The 25,918-nt window shown below is 40.6% G+C and overlaps 1 protein-coding gene across 3 annotated transcripts in view; it reads right to left on the bottom strand.

Annotated features, from left to right (window-relative positions):
* The window catches only part of vgll4b (vestigial-like family member 4b), a 55,698-nt gene that overhangs the window by 4,383 nt on the left and 25,397 nt on the right, over positions 1–25,918 (bottom strand). For 2 of the 3 annotated variants that reach the window (XM_088338092.1, XM_088338095.1), the window contains exons 3-5: positions 11,817–12,039; positions 848–1,118; positions 666–783 (exon numbers count right to left, since the gene is read on the bottom strand). In XM_088338092.1, coding sequence (XP_088194218.1) covers positions 666–783; positions 848–1,118; positions 11,817–12,039 — 612 coding nt within the window. Of the gene's footprint in view, positions 1–665; positions 784–847; positions 1,119–11,816; positions 12,040–18,775; positions 19,189–25,918 lie in introns of those variants that run through there. The other variant, XM_088338091.1, reaches the window with a different exon arrangement.

The raw sequence follows: 25,918 nt of genomic DNA, 5'->3' as shown, positions 1-25,918 counted from the left end.
TATACAAACTAACCACACTCCCCTATCTCTCACATGGGGATATACATCCATACATTTTTCTTTTACGTCGAGAACAGATTTTTTCAGTTATTTCTTAAGGTCTAATAGAAATTCTAAATACTAATTCAATTTGTAGTAAAATCTCGTTTTTACCCTTAGAGAAGACACTGGTTTCTAGCATAGAAGAATACCAAGTCAAAGAAGCTGTAATGTTAAACAACATTTTTCAAAGTGGATACTAATTTTCGGATTTCAAAAAATTTTCGTAGTAGTATTTAGGAGCGCCATTCATAAGTCGAAAGTGGTTCTTTGAAAAAAATCACATCGAATCTGCTGTTTACTGCAGAAATAAGCACAGATTTTTTTCAGATTTTCATAGTTTTAATATAAAATGCCTATTTCGTAATCTGCTATTAACTGGCGTCGTAAACTACAGATCAGTTCTAGTATTTGAAAATGCTAGTTTTCGATAAATAAAAATCAGATGTGCTAGTTTATGCAAAAACTGAAGCGGATGATAATTGTAGACAATTAGAGCTACTTTTCAGCACAGAAGGCGATGCTATTTTTAGGCAAAGACATTAAGATACAACGTAAAAGAAGGGTAGTTTTGGATGAAATACATTTATTATTGCATTCTTATAATTAAATTTGTCAATACTCACTATGGACTCTTCTGTAGTTGTTAGTGAGGCTGGAGCAGCCATTGTGGGAAAGCGGGCAGTGTGACAGGTTGCAGTTGCGGTTGTTAGCCGGCGCGCACGTGATCACCGAAGGCCGATTCTGAAAATAGGGTCAAAGTTAAAGGCACTCCTTCGCAGGAACCTCACCAGATGTTCCATCCTACCTGCTGGCGTTCGGCGACGCTGACCAAATGCGGCGCGGCGGTCAGATTGGCGCCCGCGCCGCCTCGATCCGCCGTGCCGCTGCTCTTGGTTAGCGCTAGCGGCTGCTCCATGGCGGCAAAACTGGCGAGGTGGTGATGATGGTGGTGGGGCAAGTGGGGGTGGCCGTACAAGTGGTTGGCGTGGATCCTGAGAGCGCCGGGAACTAACACGCGGTCCGTGGGAGTCCGGCTCGGCTCCTTAGAGGAGCTGCGATAATCTCCGTGAGATTTCCTGAAGAAAACGAAAAAGGAAAAGAAATGTGATTCTTCCGTTATCAGTCAGTATAAAGAAGAATTTTTACACTCCAAGTTACCCGTAAATTTCAGACTTAACGGCGCACCTTCTAGACTACTGCACTAGGGCAACTATACAGTGGAAATTAGTGCCAGATTGCAACACAGAGGTGGAAGTAGTCTTTCAGTGTTGTCATTGGGAGCATTGGCATGTTATCATTCTGCAGGGATTAAAGGAAACTACGGCTACCTGACTTTGAAACTGATAATAGGGAAGATGTATACCGTTTATGGTAGTTGACTCCCACGTCTATCCAATTCAGATGTATGAATTGAAAATTTGATTTGTGGGTGAAAAGATGTCGTGCAAAAAACGGTTGAATCAGTTCTGTATGGGCGGCTTTGTTTCCCTCCATCGGTGAAACTTTCCAAAACACAGCGGTTGTTATAAACGTAGTACGGTGTGTGGATTTTAACATGTAGCAATTATGTGTTGAGTGAGTGGAACGCAGTCTTCTTCACTCCCTTTTGTGTGCGTGTTTATTCAGTTGTGTATTACACCCTTCCTGCAGCTCCACTTCCCTCCTACAATTTGAGGCCCTGCAAAGGGAACAGGAGCCAGTGGAAGGCTTTTTTTCCCCCTCCCCCGCCACTCTCGCATGAAGAACCCCTTCATAACAGAGCTCCCTCCCAACACATATCGACAAACCAGAACATGTCTAAGTGGCTTTAACACAGAGGCATTATTTTAATGTAATCCCAGATTCTTAAACATGGAAAATGTGAGTATGCGATGTAATTGTAACCTGTGCAGTCCTTTGAGACATTTTGTGATTAAGGGCTACAAATAAATGTGACTTAACGTGACTTTTTTTTTTTTACATAGAATCTACATATATCTGCAAGGTATATTCTAATTATTTTCAGGCATAACCATTATGAACACAGCCTATCTTGTCTTTGACATCCTGAGCTGTGACGTCATCTGAAAAACAACAGCACCCTAGCAAGCCAGTCGCTGTATTGTTTTGGTGGAGAATGTCTAAGCGTTGTGTTGCAGGTGGATTCAGTAATAGTACAGCAAAGGGCAGGCACCCAAAAAGGGGATAACTGGGGGAAAAAAAAAAAAAAAAAAAAAAAAAACGCGCTGCGATCCGCCAATGGGCTAACCGGGATGATCCAACAAAGGCTGGCGCATCCTCGGCAGAAAAACGTCAGGATGTTTGAACAAAAAACACACAGTGAGCAGCCAAACTAACCGGGAAGCAACAACAAAAAGTGGCAACGGCTACAGTAACAAACCAAGAAACACGACAAAGTTGGCGCTTATGCCAGGCTAGCTGTTTAAAAATATCACGGTGAGCAACCAGGCTAACCCTTAGAGAGAAGACACTGGTTTCTAGCATAGAAGAATACCAAGTCAAAGAAGCTGTAATGAACCGGTTCCTGTAACCATCAAGGGAGAATGTGTAGAATTTGTCCAGACCTACAAATACCTGGGTGTGCAGCTGGACAACAAACTGGACTGGACTGCCAACACAGAAGCTCTATGTAGGAAAGGGCAAAGCCGACTTTACTTCCTCAGAAGGCTGGCCTCCTTTAACATCTGCAAAAAGCTCCTGAAAATATTCTATGAGACAGTAGTGGCAAGTGCCCTCTTCTATGCGGCAGCGTGTTGGGGAGGCAGCGTCAAGAAGAAGGATGCCTCTCGTCTCAATAAACTGGCTAGGAAAGCGAGCTCTGTTGTGGGCAAAGAGCTGGACAGCCTAACAACAGTAGCTGAGAGACGAGCACTGAAAAAGCTGAGGTCAATCATGGACAATCCATCGCATCCACTACACAGCATTATCTCCAGACAGAAGAGCAGCTTCAGCGACAGACCGCTGTCACTGTCTTGTACTACGGACAGACTGAATAGATCTTTTCTTCCACATGCCATGAGGCTCTTTAACTCCACCCGGCAGAGTAAAGGCCCACATTAAACCACACCACCTACATTGGATATTACCGAATCTTACTGCAATATGTATTCTGTGTAGCACTATTTAGTTACTCTATATAACACGCTACAGTGGGCATTTGCACGTCACACTGGGTATTTGTATATTGTATTCTTTTGGCTTTATTATTGTACTGCTCTCAGCTCAGGGATGCTGCTGGAAATGTGAATTTCCCTTCGGGGATGAATAAAGTATCTATCTATCTATCTATCTATCTATCTATCTATCTAACCAGGAACCAAAAACGAAAGGCGGCATCGGCTTTGTGGACAAACCAAGGAACATGGCAAAACCAGTCCCAACTACAGTCTAGCATAACAAAAAACACGCGGTGAGCAGCCAGGCTTACATGAAACCAACAATGAAAAGCGGAAACCACTACAATGATCAACATGAAACCAGCCGGGAATAAACCAAGGAACATGGCAAAGCCGGTGTTAACCCCAAGCTACTCCCAGGAGCAAATTAAACAGGAAAGCCCTCTGCAGCTCTGATGATAATGGGGAGCAAGCCGGAAAAACGTTAGACCAACACAACCAAAAGACCACAATCGCCAACCTAAAATCACTGTCTGTTTTAGAACTCGCCGATTTAAGAAGGAAAAGAAAAACTTTTACGGTGAATGAGACGACTGATTCCATCAGCTGGAAGATGGAGATGGGACCCAACAAAACAAAAACAACAACAAAAAACCCTGTTTGGATGCTAATGCAGGCCCTTGCAGAGACGTGTGACTTAGCAACCTGACTGTTGCCTCAAACATCTCCACAACAGCATCTTAGTACAAATAAATTGACCCCCCAGTCCAACACATATACAGACTAGTGTCAGAGGAAGAGCTAAGGACAAGGAGGGGGCAGGGTCTGAAGGGGACTTTGGTGGAATGGCCTGAGCTTCTACTACAAGCAAGACTTGTTTCCTTCGTTTGTGCCTAAAGCTTACATGAGTGAAGGCAACCCCCCTTGCCCCCCCCCCCCCCCCCCCCCCCCTTTGTCTTCCTCGTTCTTTCACCGCCTGCTGCAAACTTCCTGAGAGATTTGGCACTGTTCTGCTACAACTCCAACAAAAGCAGGACATCGGGTTGCCATTTGCTTGCTCTGAGGTTCCATCATATAAACTTAAGAAAGCACTCCATTTACAAGTTACAGATAAATGTCATCATTCACAATGAATACAGTGGGACCTCGCTACTTCGTGGTTCCACGTTCGCGGGTTCAGAGCTTTGCAGGTCTAAAAAAATAATAATAAAATAATTTTTAAAAATAAATATATTTTTGTTTTTTTAAGCATTTTGGAAGTGGCGTCGCTACTTCGCGGATTTTCATTTTTCGCGGGTGGTTTTGGTCCCCATTAACCGCTATAACCGAGGGATTACTGTATATTGTTCAGCATTTAATCTTGAACTCTTGAATTTACTGACACTTTGATAAAAATTTAAGCTGAAATCATTGACAGAATATACTATATAAACATTTTAGAGGCCCCGTCTCCAATAAGCCTTGCTCCAACGCGTCATCAAATTAAAAACAAAAAAAATTAAAAAGGTTTATATACCAGACAACTTTGGGGATGCTTTTAAACAAAACAACACATTTTTTAAAAGTAATTCATGCACAACAATCCAGGAAGTTTGAAGAATTTACACCAGGAGTGGAAACATCCACTCTTTCTGACCAAACTGTTTTTCAAGTACCTATGTGCAACGAGTGACAAGATGTTCAAGTTGCTCCCTTACTTGCAAATATGAAACCCTAAAGCCGAAAAAAAAAAGCCACAACGATTGAAGAGAACGAAGGTTTCCTGTAATAACATGCTCACGCTCTCCATTCGGTATAGCATATATGGGAAAGTCTCAACCACAGTTTAGAGTGTTACACCAACAGACCCTGTTTTGGCTATCCTTCTTAAATGAATTGTGTAAATGGAAGCTTATTGAACAATGTAAGACACACTTCATGATAAAAGCCCACAGAACAAACTTTAAACACCTAAAAACGCCAGCCAAGCACCCAGAGCAATTTGATTGGTGAGCGTTAGAGGTCGGCGGATTGGGGCACACACAACGCACTGCCCTCAATTGTATTTTGTGATAAAGAACTCTACTCTCACCTTGTTTTGAAACCATTACCATTACTTGTTTTAATACATTACTTGAAACCATGACTGTCAAAATGAGCCTTGACAAACAGCGCGAGAGAGAATTTTTTAGTTTTTTTGTCGATATTAGACACAGGCTCTGAAATTATCATTTAATGCACTTTATCAAAAAATCAAATGTCACAGAGCTAAATAAAATGTGCTGAAGAGTTAACTTTTGTCTAGGAAGCGGGTTTGGCAATTTAGTTGAAACATATGGTAAGCTCTGGACAACATGATTCTGCTATATTTCGATGTGCTGCAACAATTTTCCTCATTTTGTTTTCTTTTCAGCAAGCATAGTAGATGGTATAACCCGATTTCAAAAGTAATTGAAACAGGAGTTTCCTGAATTTAAAGCTGAAGTTCTTTACTAATGTCTCATATTGCACATTTGTGCTGAATTCAGACGGCTACAATATACAAAACAAACAACGGAATTGACCTTCAAGCCTTTCTTAGAAAAATGTGGAAACACATGTCAGACTGAGGTATTGTGATCATCCTAAACTGCACTCAAAAATACACTTTCACTCCGGTGGTCTGTAAACTGATGAGGCCGCCCATCTCGGCTTTACCACCCACTACCAACTGAGTGTTGGCTCTTTCCAACTTCAACCGCTACCAAAAGCACAGCCGTATCACCAAGCCAAAGGGGCCCTGTTGCAGGAGCCAGAGAACAGAACCAATCAACAGTCATATCTTCCACTGGCTCCTAGCCCGAGCATTGGCCCTAAGCACACAGGATTTTATTTTATGCCATCAGGCATCCCAAAACCCACCTGCTCCCTGTCCGTGTCAACTGCTCTAACTAAACAATCAAACTTGCTTGATGAGACCTTCTTTTGTTTCCGTATTTGTATTGAAGCATTTGTGGTCAAACTCTGATTTCCAATCTGAATTTGGTCAGTGGGGAGGAAAACGTGACTGGCAACGAAGCGCATCACGTGAAGCGCAGACGTCGTTTCGACTACAAGATTTCAGCTTATGTGTAGCCGGGCATTAGTGGCGGCCGGCTGTGGCCAGCACTTAGAGGAGGACCCCTTCGTTCTAAATCCAGAGTACCTACCCCCGCCAACAGCGCATGAATGATGCCTTTCCATATGACTACGTGATTCCAGCTCTGCCCAGTCTGTCATTAAGTTCAGCCTTTTAAACGATGCCTGTCCTCACGTCAATCTCGAGGGACCTAAATCATGCTCTGACTGACTTGTGAAGCGAATTAAGAGGCAGACATATACAAATTATTACAAATGAGGGTCTGTGATTTTTTTTTTATTTCACAACGTTTTTATAGAACGGCTCAGTATTGGATACTTTGGGGGTGATATTCGGAAACAACAAACTGGATTAAAGCCAAGATCAAGCCTAAAAAATCCAGCCAGACCCTTCCCAGCTCAAACCCCACCAATTAACTATTTGCAGGACTGACGCCAAAGCAAACCCTAAAATTGCATTTGTGAGGACTCGATAGGAGGAGAGCTGTTTTGTGATGAGTTGAGGTCAAACAAGACTGTATAAACATTTGCATCTTTTGTATTTCTGTGTATGCATTGATTTTCCCTCCATTGACAATTAACTACCATTGACAATTTTTTGAAAATTGGGCCATAAACCACAGCGGCAGTACAGCCTTAAGAATCTAGCATGGAAGAGAAAAAAAGAAATCGAGACAAAGAAGAACAATGACGGGTGGATGATAGACAGGAAGGAGTTCTTGGAATTATCATTGAAAGAATTTAGTACAGTGCGTGTTCTAATGTGGCAACTTGTTTTTTGCGTAACCACCGTCTATCGAGACAGAAAGGAGTCAGGGCCTTGAAACGCAAATCTCTGACAAGATACTGTTTTAATCACAGTGTTTCTTGAAGATCATGGCCCACGCTACTAGCTGTGACACTGATAAGGCATTAAGCACTTAACAAGACATTTGCGAACAAACTTTTAAAAAAGTCATTGAGAAGCCCTGAACGTAATGAATGACATTTAAAGGGATTACAAGATACTTTTTTTTCATTCAGGCAAAGAAGGTATAGTGTTCCTCCCCACAATCATGCAAATATGTTCCACAATATTCCACGCGCCATGGATATTGAAAATAATTCTAAAAAATTGACAGTTTGACCTTATATCACCTACAGCTGTGACGCCAACGGATGACAATAAGGACTCAAAATAATGGCGATTCCAAACAGCAATTGTAATAACCAGCGAAAGCATAGCGCTCTTTTCTGATTGGTGTAATTGGAACTTTGCTTAGTGTGTCGCAGGGGGACTTCTGAGTAGCGTTCTTGGATCATTAAAAGCTGAGTGGGGTAAGTTTACCTACATCGTGCCCAGCGCGCGTTCTCTTTTAGCCTATGCCTCCTTTCAGGTATCCGATTGTGACTTAGCCGTGTGTCTTGCAACTAATATTGTCCAGAGAGCTCCCTCGTAGGGGGCAGGCTCCCGAAGGCTTCCAGGTTAGCCCTCGTTAGCAGTCAACCTGCAGTGCCAATTGTTTTTTGCCTGGCTGGGTTTGTTGCCGTAATCGTTTTTGTTGGTCCCCGGTAATCCTGGCTGCTTACTGTATGTTTTTAGTCGACCAGGCTCCTGTTTTTCCAGCGATCGGTATTAGCCATTTTTATTTTAATGTTTCATCTTTTACTTATTTAGTGTTTTAAAAAAAATACTTTAAATTTGCGTGGGTGTTGCCCTACGTTGCTTTTCGAGCACTCAAAAAACGGACGTAATTTTCTTCCACAGAGACAACTAGCAGCGTCCTCATCTACAGTGAGTGGCATTGTCTTCTACGCTAAAAAGTAGCAACCTCTTCTACGATAAAAGGAAGCTATCTTCAAGAAATAAATGGTGCTAAGATTTCTGCAATTACTTATCCGAGCATTACATAACCCATAGAGTTCATTGCACACGAAAAAAGTCTCGCTTACTCCGTACATGACTTAAGACAAAAACAAAAGAAAACACCCTATATTCCAGCATTGTCTAAAACAGAAAAACTTCAGGGAAATCTTTTTGGGGGAAGACCACTACTAAAATAAATTTGGTCATACGTGGGACTTTTTCCCTCCTTGATTCTTAATCCATCATTTTAATAAGACTTTTTGGACCATTCTATGCTTGGCAGTGCACAAAGCAAAGCCCATAAAAGGCCTCCTTGGATGACTTTGGTGTGGAAAAACTCGAGACGATCAAGAGCAGAGATTACAGGCCTGACCTGCTTGTCCAACACCAACATAGCCGCAAACATTACAGTCCTTCCAATTTCACGTCCACCCAGGTGCTGTGCTACTTTAAGCCATAAAAATATATAAAAGGGACTAAGACTTCTACACCCACCCAACTTTGTATTTTGATTGAGTTGTCTCAATTTCAAAACCGAACATGCAGGGTGGAGGGGAAGAAAACACTTCTCCAGGAAAACCCTCCCTATAAATCTGAAAACTGGGCAGATGCTGATATCCTCACAGAGATCCATGGAGATGGGGAGAGAGGGAATGACACACACAGGAAACATCTGGGAAGAATCAGCGTGTAGAGAAAAGGCAAAAAAAAAAAAAAAAATTAAAGAGGGGGCGGATGAAGGCGCAACCACAGGTTACAACCAGGCCCAAGCTCTGCTCAAAACCACAAAATGGAAATATACAAATATATATAGAACCTCTACCACATTTCTTATGCAGAAAATGTTTTTTTACACCGAAATAAAGTTTATGTTCCAGATTTCGGGCAGACATTAAAAAGTGGTACACACAGAGGGAAAACTTGTGTTATTTAAGTTTCCTTCAACTTTGGCAAACACATCATTTGTAAACGAAAAATCAGAAAAACTGTCCCGTTTCCCTTTTTAGCATTCCTGAACTCACTCAACCTTCGGCGATATAACATGTTTAATTGAGCGGCAGGAACTGCTTTGGGTGCATGCCAACGAGTGGTTGCGTGTTCTTGTTAAACGAGGGTCTGAAAACAAAAAGAGGTGCAAAGATATGGGGAAAGAAAGCACACATTTTTGACCAGCTCTTGTAATATACAACTCCACACATACACTTTATGGAACTCCCTGATTTTGGAATTCCTCCGTCATCCTTTGGAGAAACATCTCAAGACAAGTGAAGTGGTTCCAAGTGAAGTGTTCAACAAAGCAAAATAATTCTTGGCCTGTGAAACTGCAGACCGAGCATGACCAACAACTACACATGAAACATATGACAACAAGGCAGGGTTTACAACTGACGAGCGGCGGCCAGGAGGGCATGCAGCAGCAAGCTTCCAAGCCCGCAAGCTCTGGTGAATGGGAAAAGGCTTCTTTGTTCCAGACTCCACCTACCTCTTCTGACTGCATGAAATTGCGTGGAAACTTTATTTGATCTCTTTATGGCAATTAAGCTTTGTGGAAATCAAATCAAATGCACGTATAGTAAACCTCTACACGACAACAATATAACCTGTGTCAGACATGTGTACAATTTGATAGTTTGTTCAGAAACCTTTTTCCCCATTTCACTTTGTTCTCCCACCCAGGTCTGATTCCCCATTGACAGTGAAAGTTTTGTTGATATTGGACAACAAAAGGAGAGAAAACCTAATGTGGCGCCACCCCAGAGTGGAGTTATCAGGTGTCCCTAGCCCATTGTGGCAACTAATTCTGTCTGAGGGCACAGTGTTTTGTTAGTGTAGGTTTGTAGGAGAAAACCACAATAAATATAGGTTTGTTAAACAAATACATTGAATGGAGACTTTGTTGTGAGATGAGAAACTTTCCAAGGTCAATCAAAGAAAACAATAAAATACTTATATGTGTTTCTGACAGCCAAACGACTGTTGTCATATCTGATGTCCAATAAAAGCAAAATAGATGTGAAACAAAATCAGTGGTTTCATCAATAGGTCACAACTTGTCACTTTTGGAGTGTGACCATTCACTTAAAGATATATCTCTCATTGTGGAGCAGGCCTAAAAACGATTTGAGCCACTGACTTGAAAGGTCAAACACAAGACCTGCTGGCTTACACAGTTAAAAAAAGTAAAAACAGCGGCGCCAGTTCTAGTAAAATCTTAAGTCTGTGAAAAGAAAAACGTACATTTTTAACACAACTATGAGTGGGAAAACATGATGACTGTGCACAAATGCCAAGTTGCACAAGTTAATCCTTTGTTATGTGAGCAGTCACAAGACCATAGAAGAAAAGGCCTTTTTCCCATGCCCCCCAGAGGATAAAAGAGTGGCTCAACTTTATGTGTAACATAATTGGCATGTAATTATGTATGTATTGAGGAAAACCAAATATTAATAAAGAATTTGAAGCTGCGCTATTTAGTTAAACCTTTTGGAGGGTTTTGCTGGCAAAAATGGATTGGCATCATCTGTCAATGACGGCAATTGGCGTTCATGTTCAATACCCCATAAGAAGTGTTCACTAAGCAGCAGCAAGCATGAAGTGCGGAACAGTTCAGGCACTCTCTGACATCGCAGCAATAAAAAAATAATCTACTGTGGTCCCATGACTGACCATACATAATGTGTCGGGTCTGCAGCCCCTTAGCTTGCAGAATCTCTGGAATCTCTATGATATGGAATGTTAGGGAAGTGACTACGTAGTGAGGTAGTGAGTTTCTAGGACAGAGGCCACTAACATAGTGCTCACATGCAACTGGTTGCCCCAAAAGCCTTCACAACGAGTCTGAAAATAGCTCCCCAGTGTGATGTTATAAGAAATGTAGACAACAGAAATTTAAAATGGTTGTGTGTTTTCTAACATGCATAAGAAATTATTAGCGTAATCTTCAAATAGATGACAAAGTCAAAGTAATAACTCCGAATACATCTTTCGAGATTCAACCCATTATATAATATAAAAAATGATTGATGCCCTTTTCCGAGGAAGATGCTTTTGTGGTAATCTGAACCTATTTTTGCTTCATTCTTGATAGTAACAACTAGCAATAACACAATACTTACATACTAACAACATAGTGATAACATGATAATTTATTTCAAAGCTGCATATCAAACAGGTGGCCTTTCTCAATAATCGTTAAAGACGTAATAGCTGTCAATTTAAAAAAAAATTAGAAACCACTGTTTTCTACAAGTTTAACATTTACAACTTAAAAAAAACGTCTATATCCTCTTCTATACTTTATAGATTATTTGACCTGGAAAAAGTAGTTTACTTTTTAAACTGTTTTTACAAGTTTTAATAGAATAAACATCTTAACCAAGAGTCACTAACTTTTTTTAAGCTAAAAGAAAAGTTTTTTTTTAATGATTGGCACTAAGGGCTATCATTTTGATAAACATTTTAAAGATAACAACTTTGGTTACTACTAGGTTGTTACCATTTTATTACCAGGTTGTAACTGCAACAACCCATCACTGTTGAGCTATTTTCAGAACCTTTCCGCGGGCTACTCAGGAGTCCTTGGGGGCTATGTGGGCACTACGATGGAAACTGCTAGTTTTTATCCTATGCATATAGTCAAATATTTACATTTTAACAAAACAAAATCATCCAGAGGACAGTGGTTTGTGCGTGGTACGACTTCATCGTTTACTTACAACTGTGCGGCAAACAGTCGGCTCATCTTGGCCACGTGTTCGTTGTCGTCTATGTCGCTATCCCCTTGCTCCCCGCTCAGTTTCCTTTTAGTGGGGCTAATGGGTGGCGGGCCCGTCCGGTGGCTGGAGATGGATGACGAAGAAGAGGAGGAGGAGGAGGACGATGAAGATGAAGACAGGGACAGAGACTGCAGTCGGGGGTCACCTCGCAAGGCTGCTTCTCCTAAGGAGGACAACAAAGTTCAGTCCCTGACCATTTACAGTACAGTGAGTATTGAAGAGATAGACGTGTTGACTTGGTTTACTCCGCCCAATTTAGCAGGGGACAATCTGTTTTGCAAAGCTGTAGGTTTGCTGTGTTTCTTTGCTTGACTGAGGCGCCCAAGCTACCCCTGCCCTAGTCTTGTCTCAGACCACAAGGCCAACAGTGGCCGGTGAGTAGGAGCAAAGAAGGAAAATGAGGGAAAAGTACTACTGGCTGGGTCTCAACATGGGGACTTTCCACTGCTTTGGATTCATGCATCTGCCTGAACTTTCCCAAACATACAAGTTGAAGAAAAAGCCAATTCCAGCTCAAAACGCTCCATAACTACTCCCAAAACGGAGACAAACAAAATGTTGCTAACACCATGCTCCCAATGTGATATATTATCAAACGGCATCCTTCTCAGCTGATGACATGTGAACTTTTGCAAAAACTCTGGGCCCCAGCCTCACTTTATATTTCCTGGTCCAACATGCATCTGGACACTAACAATAGAAATGCACTTACCAGAGCATGGAAATGAGCCACTAAGCTACAAGCTGTGGTGTTTGCTATTGGCGCAAGGTCCGTTTGACTGACTGGAAGCTTACACCAGCCTATCAAAGTTGTGCACACACGTCTTGCAAACTTTGCCTCTCCTTTATTGGGTGGTGCCATCAAAACCTGCTTCTGATTGGCTGGCCCTGTTAAACTACAAAATGTGACAATTCTTTTTGGCCAAACATTCTATTGCTCAAATAAACGGGAACAATGAATTCTTGAAAAAACTGCAGTGTTTTGCGGTTAACCAATCGCACTATGTCACATCGCGATATCGATTGGATTTTGGTTAATCGTATGAAAACATGAACACAGATATAAAGAGACAAATTAAAAACTATTTTGATTGAGAAGTCAACATAATATTGTTGAGTTGGTGGAGTTTTTTCCTAATAATCTTCTAAAAAGCAAACAGCGAGTTATTCTGCAAAGAACAAATTAAATTTGGCGTCCACCAATGTCAATGTGCTTGGATTGTTTGTTTCCTTTGGTGCTTGGTTTAATCCTAAGAGTGATTCCCATCTCCAAACACAATTTACAGTTTAGCTAACTGATAGGTCAAGTCAGTGGAAGGTTGTTTTCAAATGTGCAGAAAACTGGAATTTACAACGATCAAAACCAAAGCTCAGGTCTTAAGCCAAGTCACATGTCAACAACAACAGCATTTATTACGGCATGCAAATTGTAATGTCACATAATTATATACATAATTTGTTGTTTAAAGGATGATTTGTAAAAGGTCAATTGGGGGGTGCTGCAATTGTTTTGAATTTAGACAACCTTGTACTACGTCAAAAATTCACACAGAGGTGCGCTGACATCATATATTTTGCAGTATATAGGTGACGACATCTGCATTGAAAGTGGGAACGTGCTAGATCGACTCTGTATACTCACACAAGTGCAACCTTTACAGAATAGGAACAATTAGGAAAATGCTGGGTTTGTGCACAGTAGTCTCTATGTCACAATAACATGAAACTTTACTTAATACTATGAATATAAAATCACTCAACAGACAAGTTATGCCAGCAATCTAAATAGTTTTGTGCAAAAATTATGGTGATAATGTGTATTATTTGCCCTAATGTAGGTTTTAGATAAGGGGATGGGGTCATAATAGTCTGTAGTTTGCAATAGTCTTTGATCTGTGCAGCCCTTTGAGACTCTTTGTTGTTAAGGGCTATACAAATAAACATGACTTGACTTAACTTGAATTGTTGGTAAAGTATGTCAAAAGATCAAATTATTGGTCAGCCAGGTCATGGCAACCTGCAAAAGGCCTTTTGCTGAACTGTGAATCTTTACAAGCCTAAAAATAAATGGTTGCAAATAATACAGGACAACAAATCTGATTTTATCACCAAACTTGTTTATTATACAATGTATGCCAATTCAAATGAAGTGTACTGGAGCCATAGCATGGCCTCTCATGCACTGCCACAGCCCGTAAACACTCCCTATGGCATACTGCTGCTAGCCCCAACTGTGCGCCTTGGCAACTAAGATGACATCATTACTTCTAGCCAGGCAGATAGATGGCAATTAAAAGGAGGAGGCATGTGACACCACACCGTCTAGTAAGAATGAAGATTATAAAAGGTATTTTGGTTTCGCAATGTTTGGGATTGGCAACAGTTTTCCGACAGACATTCCATATCATTTTAAAATCTATCGATTCAGCATCAAAGGTAGTACAGTACACAACACGGTAGAATGCAATGTTTTATGGCGCAGTACAGTTATTCCATTGGTGGGAAAGGAAATGTAGTAAAGCAGACCCTAACACCAAAATGTGACCCTATGTGCAGCAAACCTTGCTCCTGTGCATACTGCATCTACTTTGTCTACTTCAAAATAGGGACATCAAAAAGACTGCACAATGATAAGAAACACTCATGAATGGAAGTCAAAACTGCTCTCCTCTCTCATTGGATTGAACCCGCATGATCAAAGTCTATTTCTTTTGACAGAACTTCAAACAGTTTGAAATCTGGATGAGATTAGATTACAAACAGAGGTGAAGTCTCAGCTTGTTCACTCTCTCCCTTCTCTTCTCCCCTCAAGACACTCAAAAGATGAGTCCAAGCATGCATTGTTATCTCTGCACTTGTGAGCCGAGTCCTACAGTGATCCTTTTATAACACTCATAACTCCAAAGGAAATCTAACGTGAATCAATATTAAAGACTTTTGAGATGTTCTTTGGAAAATCCAACATTGGTTCGATCCCAGAAAAGCTGTTCAGGAAGAGTATCCACTAAACAGCTCATCAAAGCAGAATATATTATATATATATATATATATATATATATATATATATATAAAATCCAAAATCAATTATCCTTTTAGCCCAGTAAACAATACATTAAAGCTACACAACACTCAGTCCCAGCTAACAACCAATACCAGCATTCTAAAGCAAATGGTCATCATCTAAATCTTAGTGAACATTTAGGTCATCATCCCTGGACAACATCTATCAAAGCACCTGCCGCCTCAGATGGGAGAAAAACAGGCGTACATTCCTTCATAAGTCTTTTTCCACAAACAAAATGCAGCGTTTAAATGAATAGGGTCCCATAACTTGATGTAGTAGGGTTAATCGTTTGTACCACCTTGAATCAAAAGTCAACCCCAAACTTTTCAATTACGAGTCTACTAACTTTTGATGTGTTGTACATATCTTATTCCGCTACATTTATCATGTGATATTTGTTCAACTGGGAGTACATGAAACACACTGAAGCCTATTGCATGATCTGTGGAACATGCCTTCAGGTACAAATTTGTCAAATAAACAATTGAGAGGCTTATTTTGAGGGGGTTTAAGATAATCAACATGCTACATCTTTGTGGTGCAAAAAAAACAACCGTTTTTCAACCAATGAGCAGCAAAACAGCTTCAAAACGATCAACATAATAAGAAATTGTAACCTCAAGGAATTATATAAATTCAAGGATAGCATCAAAACTCCCCGCCAGCTTATTGCGTGAACAAGTCTGGACACATGAAGTTCTATTTTCACACACTGTGTTTCGTATCACAAGATGATCATTCTGCTTAGTCAGCTAAAAGCTACCAAAACAAATAAAATCAAAATATCCAGCTGCCGGCAATGGATGAATGATTTGTGGGCAAATTATCATGTGACGGACACACAGAGGAAAGGCACATAGAGGAAAACCGCAAAGGGTTGGTTTTGCCCTCTTCAAGTTGTGTAATTGGATAGATGGCGTGAAACTCGAGAGGGTGGGAGAACACAGCAAAACCTTCTGTTTGGATTCAATCCTGGGACAGAGGAACTTTTATCCTTTTTACCCATCACACGACAAACGATTAGGTTCTGAAAATACTAAAAGCTTGTGCTATTTCATAGTATAAAACTTTTATTTAATGATGCTGTGCAATTTCTAAGTATAATTGTTAATGCAAAACAAATATAAAAACTTTGCACAGTAATAAATTTAACCTCCTTATGGTCTCCTTTTGATATAGTTGTGTAGAGAGGGAAATAGTTGTGGGGTTTACTACTGATGTCAATGCTAGTCATGTTAGCGTCCTTGCCAAAATTCTACCTAACATTAGATGAACAATTCATATTATCTGTATAATACTGAGCAACCAGACAATCCCTTAAGTATCAGTGATTTCTCCTTCCAGTTTTATGGAAATGCGCCAAAACAGAAAATCAAAATATGTTGCCTGCCTGAAGCAAAGAAAAGATTGAGCAATGAATTAAGATTTATTGAGCCCAAACTGTTTGACAGGTTAAGGCCCTATATGAAGTGGAAAAAAATGGACTCAATATGTGTTGGTTAATCAGCAACTCCCATGTTAAGCCTAATCACATTTCATGCTAATTGTAGTGCAATTAATGTAAAAGTAATTTTCCAGCCTGTGATTGTCTTGATAGCCAGTCAAATATCTGGTAGAGAAGTATGAATTACTACAAAAAAATGTTCACTATGATAAGAAAACAATTTAATGCTCGTTCACTCAATGGCAGAAAATAAATAGTTTTGTACATGTTTTATGAATGATGAGATTTATTTTGGTTTTTGATTCAGACATTATAAGGGACTCTTCTCAACCTGTCCACCACTTATTTGACCTGTTTGCCTCTAGTGGGCGCTAAAGGTCCCTCAAAAAAGGACAAAGAGACTCCCTGTGGCCTTCAGCACCCTAAACAAGGACAAAAAACTGAAAATATAGGTATTGCAAATCAAATTTTGTTGCTGCTAATGTTAATTCACTATTTTTCGTTGGTCTTTTATTTTGATGCACTAGTTTTGATTGCAGTATTATTATAACTTGGGCCATTTTCTAAGCACTACATTGCAAATATGTTTCTGATTTATCCTCACAGTCTTCCCTCTTCTCTTTAAAGTCTTATTACATGTTTACCCTAGAGTGGCATGTCTCATCTAGTCGCATGCAACGTCTCAGTATTTTGATATAGCCCTTAATCACAAGGAATCTCAAAGGGCTGCACAGACTATAGCACACTACAGACTGTTATTACACCATCCCCTGAAAAAAAACCTACATGAGGGCAAGGAAAAACTCACTATGAGGAAAATGAAGAAACCTTGAGAACAGACATGAGGTATTCCCCGTTCCCGGATGACCAGGCTGCAATGGATATTGCATTAACAAACAATAAAATAAGATATAAAATAATTGAAGTCGGGCAGCACGGCAGGACAGCGGTTAGCCCGTGTGTGGCACAGTTTTGAGGTCATGGGATCAAACCTTCCAGTGTGGAGTTTGCATGTTCTCCCCGTGCTTGTGTGGTTTTCCTACGGGCACTCCAGTTTCTTCTCACATTCCAAAAACATGCATTTCAGGTTAATCAGCTGGTTTAAATTCTCCCTAGGTGTGAATGAGCAAGTGACTTGTCTGTTTCTGTGTGCCCTGCGACTGGCTGACAACCAGTTCAGGGTGTCCCCTGACTACTGCCCGAAGATGGCTGGGATGGGCTCCAGCACCCCCTAGTGAGGATAAGCGATAATGTAGATAATGGATGGATGGATAATTGAGATGAAGTATAATATAAAATAAAAGACAAAATAAAAAAGGATGACCGTTATAATAAAAAGACAAATGTATAAACTTGCTGCCCCATATCTTTCAGATTCATTTTCCTCAATTTGGTTTGGAGCCTTCGCTTTTAAAATGATGGTCTACAAGTAAACTCAAGAGCCAAGAGATCTGCAGGTTGAAGAGCAATCGCCATTTGGGCCTCTGTGCTGCCCTCTGAGATTTGATCTGCATCCTCAGTGGAACAGTTTGAATCTAAGCTTAAAATACACCAATATTCTATAGTTTATGAATGACCTACATTTCATGTTTACAATATCTGTGTATTGTTTTTTTATTGCAACATCCGTAGCAAACTGGTCATCCTGGAAGGGGGATTTTATTGGTATTGACACTATTGGAAGGGGGATTACCTCATGTGCAGTCCCTTCTCAAGGTATCTTAATTTTCCTTATATTGAGGTTTTTGAGTTTTTCCTTGCCCCCATGTAGGTTTTAGATCAGGGGTTTAGGGTGGTGTAATAATAGTGTGTAGTTGGCAATAATCTGTGGTCTGTGCATCCCTTTGAGACTCCTTGTGATTGAAGGCTGTACAAATAAACATGACTTTACTTGACCACAGTATTCTGCACATTTAAAAAAAATGATGTGATATTAGAGGAGCAATCTAGAAAAAAATGCGAATGAGTTTAGTTTAATTCAAATAAGTTTACAATGCTGTTTGCCTGGGAGAAACATTTAAACAAAGGACAATAACATTAAACATATTCGAACAAAAACAACGGATAGGCAGAAATAAAGGTGGCGTGTGAACATTTCCCTAATTGCTAAAGCGAGACGAAATGCTAACGTTAGTTGCGTAGGCGACGGTGGTGGCACAATGCTCGATGCCATTTTGCGCTATTTTCGCCACGTTAGGATAGTTCGACAAGACACCAAAACGCCGTTATTAACATAATACCTACATGATTTGCCATTGTTCCAAAACAAAGTCATCCCCCACGGTGAGGTTTTATCAACGTGAAAACATCCATTACAACTAGTAAAACAACTCAGGCAACGTAGTCAAAACAAGCAGACAAAAAAAATCCCCCGACCGCCCCCAAGTTTACCTTCGTAGCAGAGTATGCCAATATTGTTGTTCATCTTGTCCAGGTACTGGAAATTCAACAGGTCCATTTTCGTCAGTAGCATTTATCGACTTTTTTTCTCCCTCGTATCCGCCAACAGCAAAGAAAAGTCACGTTGGTAATAGTCCTTTTTTTCAGGCGATAGTTATGTTAAAAGGCCCAGCCTTCCAACTTTTGTCTTCGGGGAAAACAAACAAAAATCACCGCGGTCAGGAAAAAAAACCCTTTTAAAATTAGTTTGTGGAAAGTTTAAGCAAACGCGTGCAGTATTCACAACAAGTTGCGCCAGTTCTGCTCACAGCCAGCTGTAAGTAGACTGCACTGACACGCAGGCTATGTCGAGTATGACTCCAATGCTGACCAGCTCCCCCACCGAACACACGCACAAGTGGATGGAGCCTCCTTTGGTGACGTCAAAAAAGCGCGGAAGTGTACCAGAGGGCTGCCTTCTCTCATTGGACAACAGGGGGCGACAACCCTGAACACGAAAACAACTTTAAAAAAAGAGAGTGTGTATTATTTAGCGCCTCCTAGTTGAAAGAAAACGTAATTGAAGAAAAACACATAGAATTCAACAAAGAGCAAACATGCATGAAGCGTACCTGTCAACTTCCACGGTTCCATGCCCTTACAAAATGTTGTATTTTCCCTTACAAATTACAAAATAATCTTACACCATATTTTTTTTCAAACGTGTTTATTCATGTAGTTTAACATGTTATATTGTACATGTGTTTCGTTATATCATATATATCAAATATATTGTTAATTAACATTTTGTTGTGAGATACTGAATGAGGTTTATTATAAAAAGGTTAAAAAATTAAGTAGCTTGGACGTTCACCGTAGAAGGAAAAAAATACATGCAAATATAATTAAGTAGAAATAATACATTTTCTTATTCAAATTATTAATTTATTTTCTGCATTAAATTATTGTTGGAAATATACTGATTAAAGGGATAACCACAAACCTGTCTTTTTTCATTTTCTCCTTTTATACTTCCTTTTTTTCTTAACTTCTTTATAGAACATAATAATTCCTAATACAATATAATGCATCAAAGCAAGTGAGCCGTTTGAGAGCCGGCTCTCTTAAATAAGTTGAGCCGAAAAAGACGGTTCTCTAAAAAGAGACGGACTTCCTTTCACTACATAACTACCACATGAAATCCGAGGCTGCAGACGCATGCGCACAGTAGCATTAAACCACTCGCTTCCTTTGCAACAAAAAAAAAACAATACCGAGATAGAGTCTACCGCGGCGAAGTCGTTTGACTTGATTGATTTGCTGTTTCGTGAAAGTTGGTGTATACTGGATGGTACCCATAATTGACAACTTTGCGTTTTTCCGTACAGATTTTCTTGTACACGTCTTAAAATGCATAATGAAGGTACTTTTTACGGCAAAAACGTACAGGCAGTATTCTCATTTGCCCGCATCCCTGCGTCCTAGACGCATAATTTTTGCTGGGGACGCATAGTCTCAAATCAACGTGCGTCCCCAGGACGCAACTTTTTTGACACAAAATTGTTATTATTACCCGATTACTTTTGTTAACAAAGATTTACCGCACTCTAAACTTTTTGTCAGGCAGATCCGCCATTGTTGTTTTGGTCTTGCGGTTCGAGTTTTCGTCTGCCCGCCGATATCGGCGCTTCGAGATCACGTGATTGTTGTGGTGGTTGTCGTCGAGGGAAGGTGAAAATCACCACAAAATTGGTAATTTCTTCGGTGTCAGTAATAAGTCGAAACATAATGCAGAAAGTGATAACGACCGCAATAATTCCGGCACAGAAATTCATACCTGCCAACCTGTACGTTTTTGCCGTACAAAGTACGTTTATTATGCATAAAACGTGTAAGACCTACAAGAAAATCCGTATGGAAAAACGCTAATTTGTCAATTATGGGTAATGTTATTATTTTACGGGAACGGGGCAGTCATGCGCGGAACACAAACGCCAGCGATTCGCCAATCGCTGGGCAGAAGAGATCAAAACAGGACAGGTCAGACGGGCTCGATACCTGATACAGGACACACAAGCAGATACCGGACAGGACAGACGGAATCAATAGTGGATACGGGACAGGACGGGATAGACAGGATCGATACCGGATGCTGGATACTGGAGCAAGATACTGGACAGGACGGGACGGACGGGATTGATACCGGAGCAAGATACCAAACAGGATGGGACAGCCGGGATCGATACCGGATACTGGAGCAAGGTACCGGACAGGGCAGGACAGACAGAATCGATACCGGATACTGGATCAAGATACCAGACAGACGGGATCAATACTAGATACGGGAGCAAGATACCATACAGGACGAGACAGGCGGGATCAATATCGGATACTGGAGACTGCAGCAAGACACCGGACAGGACGAGACAGGCAGGATCGATACCCAATACTGGAGAATGGAGCAAGATACCGAACAGGAAGAGACAGGCGGGATCAATACCGGATACTGGAGACTGGAGCAAGATACCGGACAGGACGAGACAGACTGGATCAATACCGGATACTGGTGACTGGAGCAAGATACCGGACATGACGAGACAGGGGGGGATCGATACCGGGTACTAAAGCAAGATACCGGACAGAGTCAAAATACAAGTCTTGCAAGTGCAGAGGTTTGTTGACGGACTGACAAGGAGTGAATAAGAGCACTGAGTTTGAATAGGAGGGAAGCCAATCGGGAAACGAGCAGCAGCTGGCGCCAAACAGGCTGGCCCAAGTGAGGGCATGGGCAACTGTGACACTCGCAGTGTCTTGTTGAAAATTGCTTTTATGCCTTTAAAACAGCTTCCAGTTGCTTCACCTTTTCCCATCAATGGTTTAAAGTTCGCTTTTCATAGTCAGCATGTTTTGTCTGGCAGTGACTCTTGATATTACATTCTTTGAAAACACCCAGAGTCTCTTGGCAAATTAAGGAGATGCAGTTGTTTCTGATTTTGGTGAAAACATACTCCAATTTCCACTCGTCCTGGAAGCCGCAGCCTTTACAGTCAACCTTTCTTGTTTAATTTAGTCGCCATATTCGAAATGGGGCGGGCTAAAATTCTCACAATAATCCAAGGGCAATGTGGCCAAAGGACTACTGCAGTCATCTGGTAAAGCAGTATCTTATTTTTTTTTATTATTTCAGAAACATATTTTATACTGCAGTCAACTTTACTGGCAGGCCACATAATATTAATTTCATGACAGAGGTTGCGGGCCAGTAATCATTTGATCACTGCCGTAATTGCCTCCCGGGCCGCACTTTGGACATGTCTGTTTTAAAGTCTACATTACCTTGTTTACCTCTAGTACCATGTTTAATCTCATTGCAGACAATGTTTTACTATTTTGTTATCGATGACGATAAAGACAATTCAATTATACTAAATATACATTGTAAAAAGAAAATATAACCTTCAAAAGAGCATTGTTATGAGTAAACAAGACAATGTTTATTTTAATCTGTTTTGATAAAAATTGATTATAATTGAATTTTTGCGTCGTTGCTGTTATGGACTTTTTGGACAAATTTTAACATTTTACCTAGTGTTCTCTTTTATTGATGTTTACTTTGTTTGTGTACTGTGACTCAATGCTAAATCTATTCCACCCTGGTCATCCTGGAAGGGGGATTACCACTTGTGAGTCCCCTTTTCAAAGTTTCTTTTTTCCTCACGCTGAGGTTTTGAGTTTTTCCCTGCCCGCATGTTGGTTTAAGATCAGGCGACGGTGTAATTGTAATCCTGTGCGGTCCTTTGAGATATTTTTGTGATTAAGGGCTATACAAATAACTGTGAATTAACTTGCCTTAAAATATAGTATTTTTAATAAAGCATTGGTTATGAGGTTACTTGGCCCAATATATATAATATTCTACCAGGGTACATAAACAGGAAAACAAAGTAAACCTACTGCACGAGATTATCTGCATTTTGAATATTCAGACTAGTCATACTTTTAGTAACTGCTTCCCTGCATATAACGTAACCACTCAGCACTTGGGGTTCTACATTCGATGTAAATGTTTGAAATCTGAATGTCTTCATTTTTCTATCTATATATTCATTCAGTTTTAATCATCACAGTTTTTTGGTAATACAAATCAGTTATCACTACAAGATTTTTCAGTTCACAACAACATTGTACATTATACAAAATAATATTGCTGAAATAACACTTTCACTTGAGTCGAGACACTTGCTGGATTTACAAGTGTCAAGTTTACTGAAATTAGTCCCTTTTCTTTTGATTTCCAGAAAAAAAATGGTCTATAATTATTAGCCATTTTATTGGTGAGCTACTTTCAAGTTTTAAGGCATAGAAAATATTTAAACTCTGAAACTCAAGGCTTCTTCAAGGAGGGCACCATCACGTTTGACTTTTGAACTTTCCTAGAATAAAGTGCAAACGCACTAAGGGTCTGTGGCATTCTCAGAGGCGGAGTGTTTTTCTTTTTTTCTCTTTAATCAGCCTCCACACAGTGCATTAAGCACAGAGTATTAGCATTGAGTTTGAAGTGAAGACACAAGGTGTAGAAGACCCTTAAGTGACTCCATAAAACAATATTTAACACAGATGCGGGGACAGGCGAAGTCAGACGGGTCAAAGAGACAAACAAAAGTCTCCTCCTGTAGAACTTCACTGTGACCTTGGAGGGAGGAAAGCAGAGACTATTGTGCCTGCTATACTAAAAACGGTGGCAGCGGACAACACAAAGCCAAATCAATTAAGCTGACACTTAAAGACATTACGTCTTAATCTAGCTGATAAGACGCTCCGGTTTCTCTTTAGCGAAAATGTACCCAAAGGCATAGATTTGCCATGGAAGGAGGTAGCATGTTACCATCAATATCAAACAATCTTTGTTTTGTCCCCACTAATTTGGTGTGATTACTTGAAAAAAAGTTTGATCCTGGGGGCCAGGGCTGCAATAGGATTTCCTCTTCTGATGAGGGGCGTGACAGAAAATAATTAAGCACTGCAGTACAGAGTCTGCATGCATAGGCTTCCCTTTCCACTGCCCAGAGCCACCGGGAATGCTTGGAAAATTCCCAGAGGGCCTCAAATCTCAGACATGTTTTATGTGCCAGATCAGGCCCTGCAAACATATCCCAAGAGAAGAAGGAGGGAAGCAGGTGTGTTGAGCCTCACAAACCACAGTAATTCAGCAGTACATTAACCAAGAGTGGGGAAAACCATACAACTGTAGTAAACTGATCACATCAAACAATCACTAATTCAAGTAAGGTGAATAAAACAATGGTGTCTGTTTTAATAGTCACTGCACCAGTGGTTGCCAACCTTTTTGAACCTGAGAGTTTTGGTTAAATTAGCGCAAAAGCCAACCAGTTTGATACGCATTACTAAAATAGCAACTTGTTTTGTTATAATGTTATTTTTACCTTCATACTAGGTTGTGATTATTAGAGGGTAGGATTATAATCACAGTCAACCACTAAAATAATGCTCTTAAAGAAACTGATTTATCATGCCAGTTGGATATCAAACTTCCAAGAAAATCAATGTGACCCATCACTGGTGAGCTGTTTTTAATAACCAGTCAGTGGGCTACTGAGGCGCTTTTAGGGGGCTACCAGAGGCCCGCTGGGACCACCTTGGAGAGCCCTGCTCTACAAGAATAAAACAACCAAACTGCATTGACACAACTTGGCATTTAGATCAGAGAACGCAAGATTTATCAAATTACACTGGAAGTCCGAAAATGCATTAAAAACAAAAACATGATTAATGTATTATTTTAACAGCCCTGGAAGAAGTTAGTGACGATTAAAAGGTTAAACTGCAATACGGCACTGCCGAATGTAAATAGACTTCAATACAGTAATTCAAAACTTCTTCGAGTTTAAATGTGTATGTCTGCTGCCCTCTTCTGTCCATAATAAAATGTGCTCACTATGATAGTAACACAAGTAGAGAGAGGGTTCAGGGTTATATATCATGTAAGGGATAATAACGCTTACAGACGCAACACAGCATTTATTTACTCACAGCAAGAAAGACTATGTGGAATAAAATAAAAAAAATACGTTGTGTAAATAAATCCGTTATTGCAGTAATAGCGATTCTTTTTTTTTTTTTTTCAAAATACATACCTGTCAGCGTCAACCAATTGCTCACCTTGTCAATGATAGCACTTCCTCTTATTAGGCGATAAATTCAAACCTAGTAACTCACAGCAAGACAGACTATGTAGAATATAAAAAAATGATAATTTGTGCAAACAAGTTTATTTTGTTTAACAAACAAACAACACAGTCTTTCAGCATTTTTTCTTGTTTTTTTAGGGTTGGGGGGGATTGATCCAACTATTGATATTATTCATACTAAGCATGAACTTGGATTGGATTGACACCATTATCCTGGGATCAATTCTTCACCCAGTAAAGCGCCCCTCCGATTTGTAGATAGCGCATTCCTTCTCTGTCTCACTCAGCACACATGGCCGCTCTTTAAGTTTATGTCATGATTACCGATACGCATCACCTGTGCCCGCTCCTTTGGCGCCAACTGCCTCAAACTCTGATTGGCTCCCAATCAGTATTTGAACCCAGTCCTGTCTGCCCCCCTTTGTCAGTCTGTCTGCGAACCTCAGTTATCACTAGGCAAGCCTTTTTCGACCCTGACTCACACCTTTTTTTTGCTCCCGTCTGTCCCCCGGCTTTGATCCGTTTTTGATCCTGACCACGTCTACTCTCCCGTCCCAGCTTTCAACTTCTTTTGTCCCCAACCACGTCTACTTTCCTTTCCTGGCTTACGACTCGCTTACGACCCCGGCGACGTTTTTTTGCTCTCCTGTCCCGGGTACTGACCTGTTTTCCGCTCCCGACACCGCCATCGCTCGCCACGGAAAATCCACTTCCGCGTTCAGAGCGACCTGCTTCCCGTGTCCAGCAATCACTGGATTGTGGGCGCAACCCTTTCTTTTTCTTCCAATAAAACTTGTGAGAAACGCAACGCAAGTGGGTCCTGTCTCCGTTCTGGTCCTGACAGTTTATGCCTGTTTGCGTAACGTACAGGCACAATTTGAGCACCTCTCCTTACCTGGCCTGCATCTGCATCCTTTCTGCCAGGTAGAAAAGAGGGCCAAATCTA

The sequence above is a fragment of the Urocampus carinirostris genome, chromosome 6 (assembly GCF_059441175.1).
Source record: "Urocampus carinirostris isolate Australia breed hairy pipefish chromosome 6, RoL_Ucar_1.0, whole genome shotgun sequence".
Classification (NCBI taxonomy): domain Eukaryota; kingdom Metazoa; phylum Chordata; class Actinopteri; order Syngnathiformes; family Syngnathidae; genus Urocampus; species Urocampus carinirostris.
This window is presented reverse-complemented; position numbering and strand designations above follow the sequence as displayed.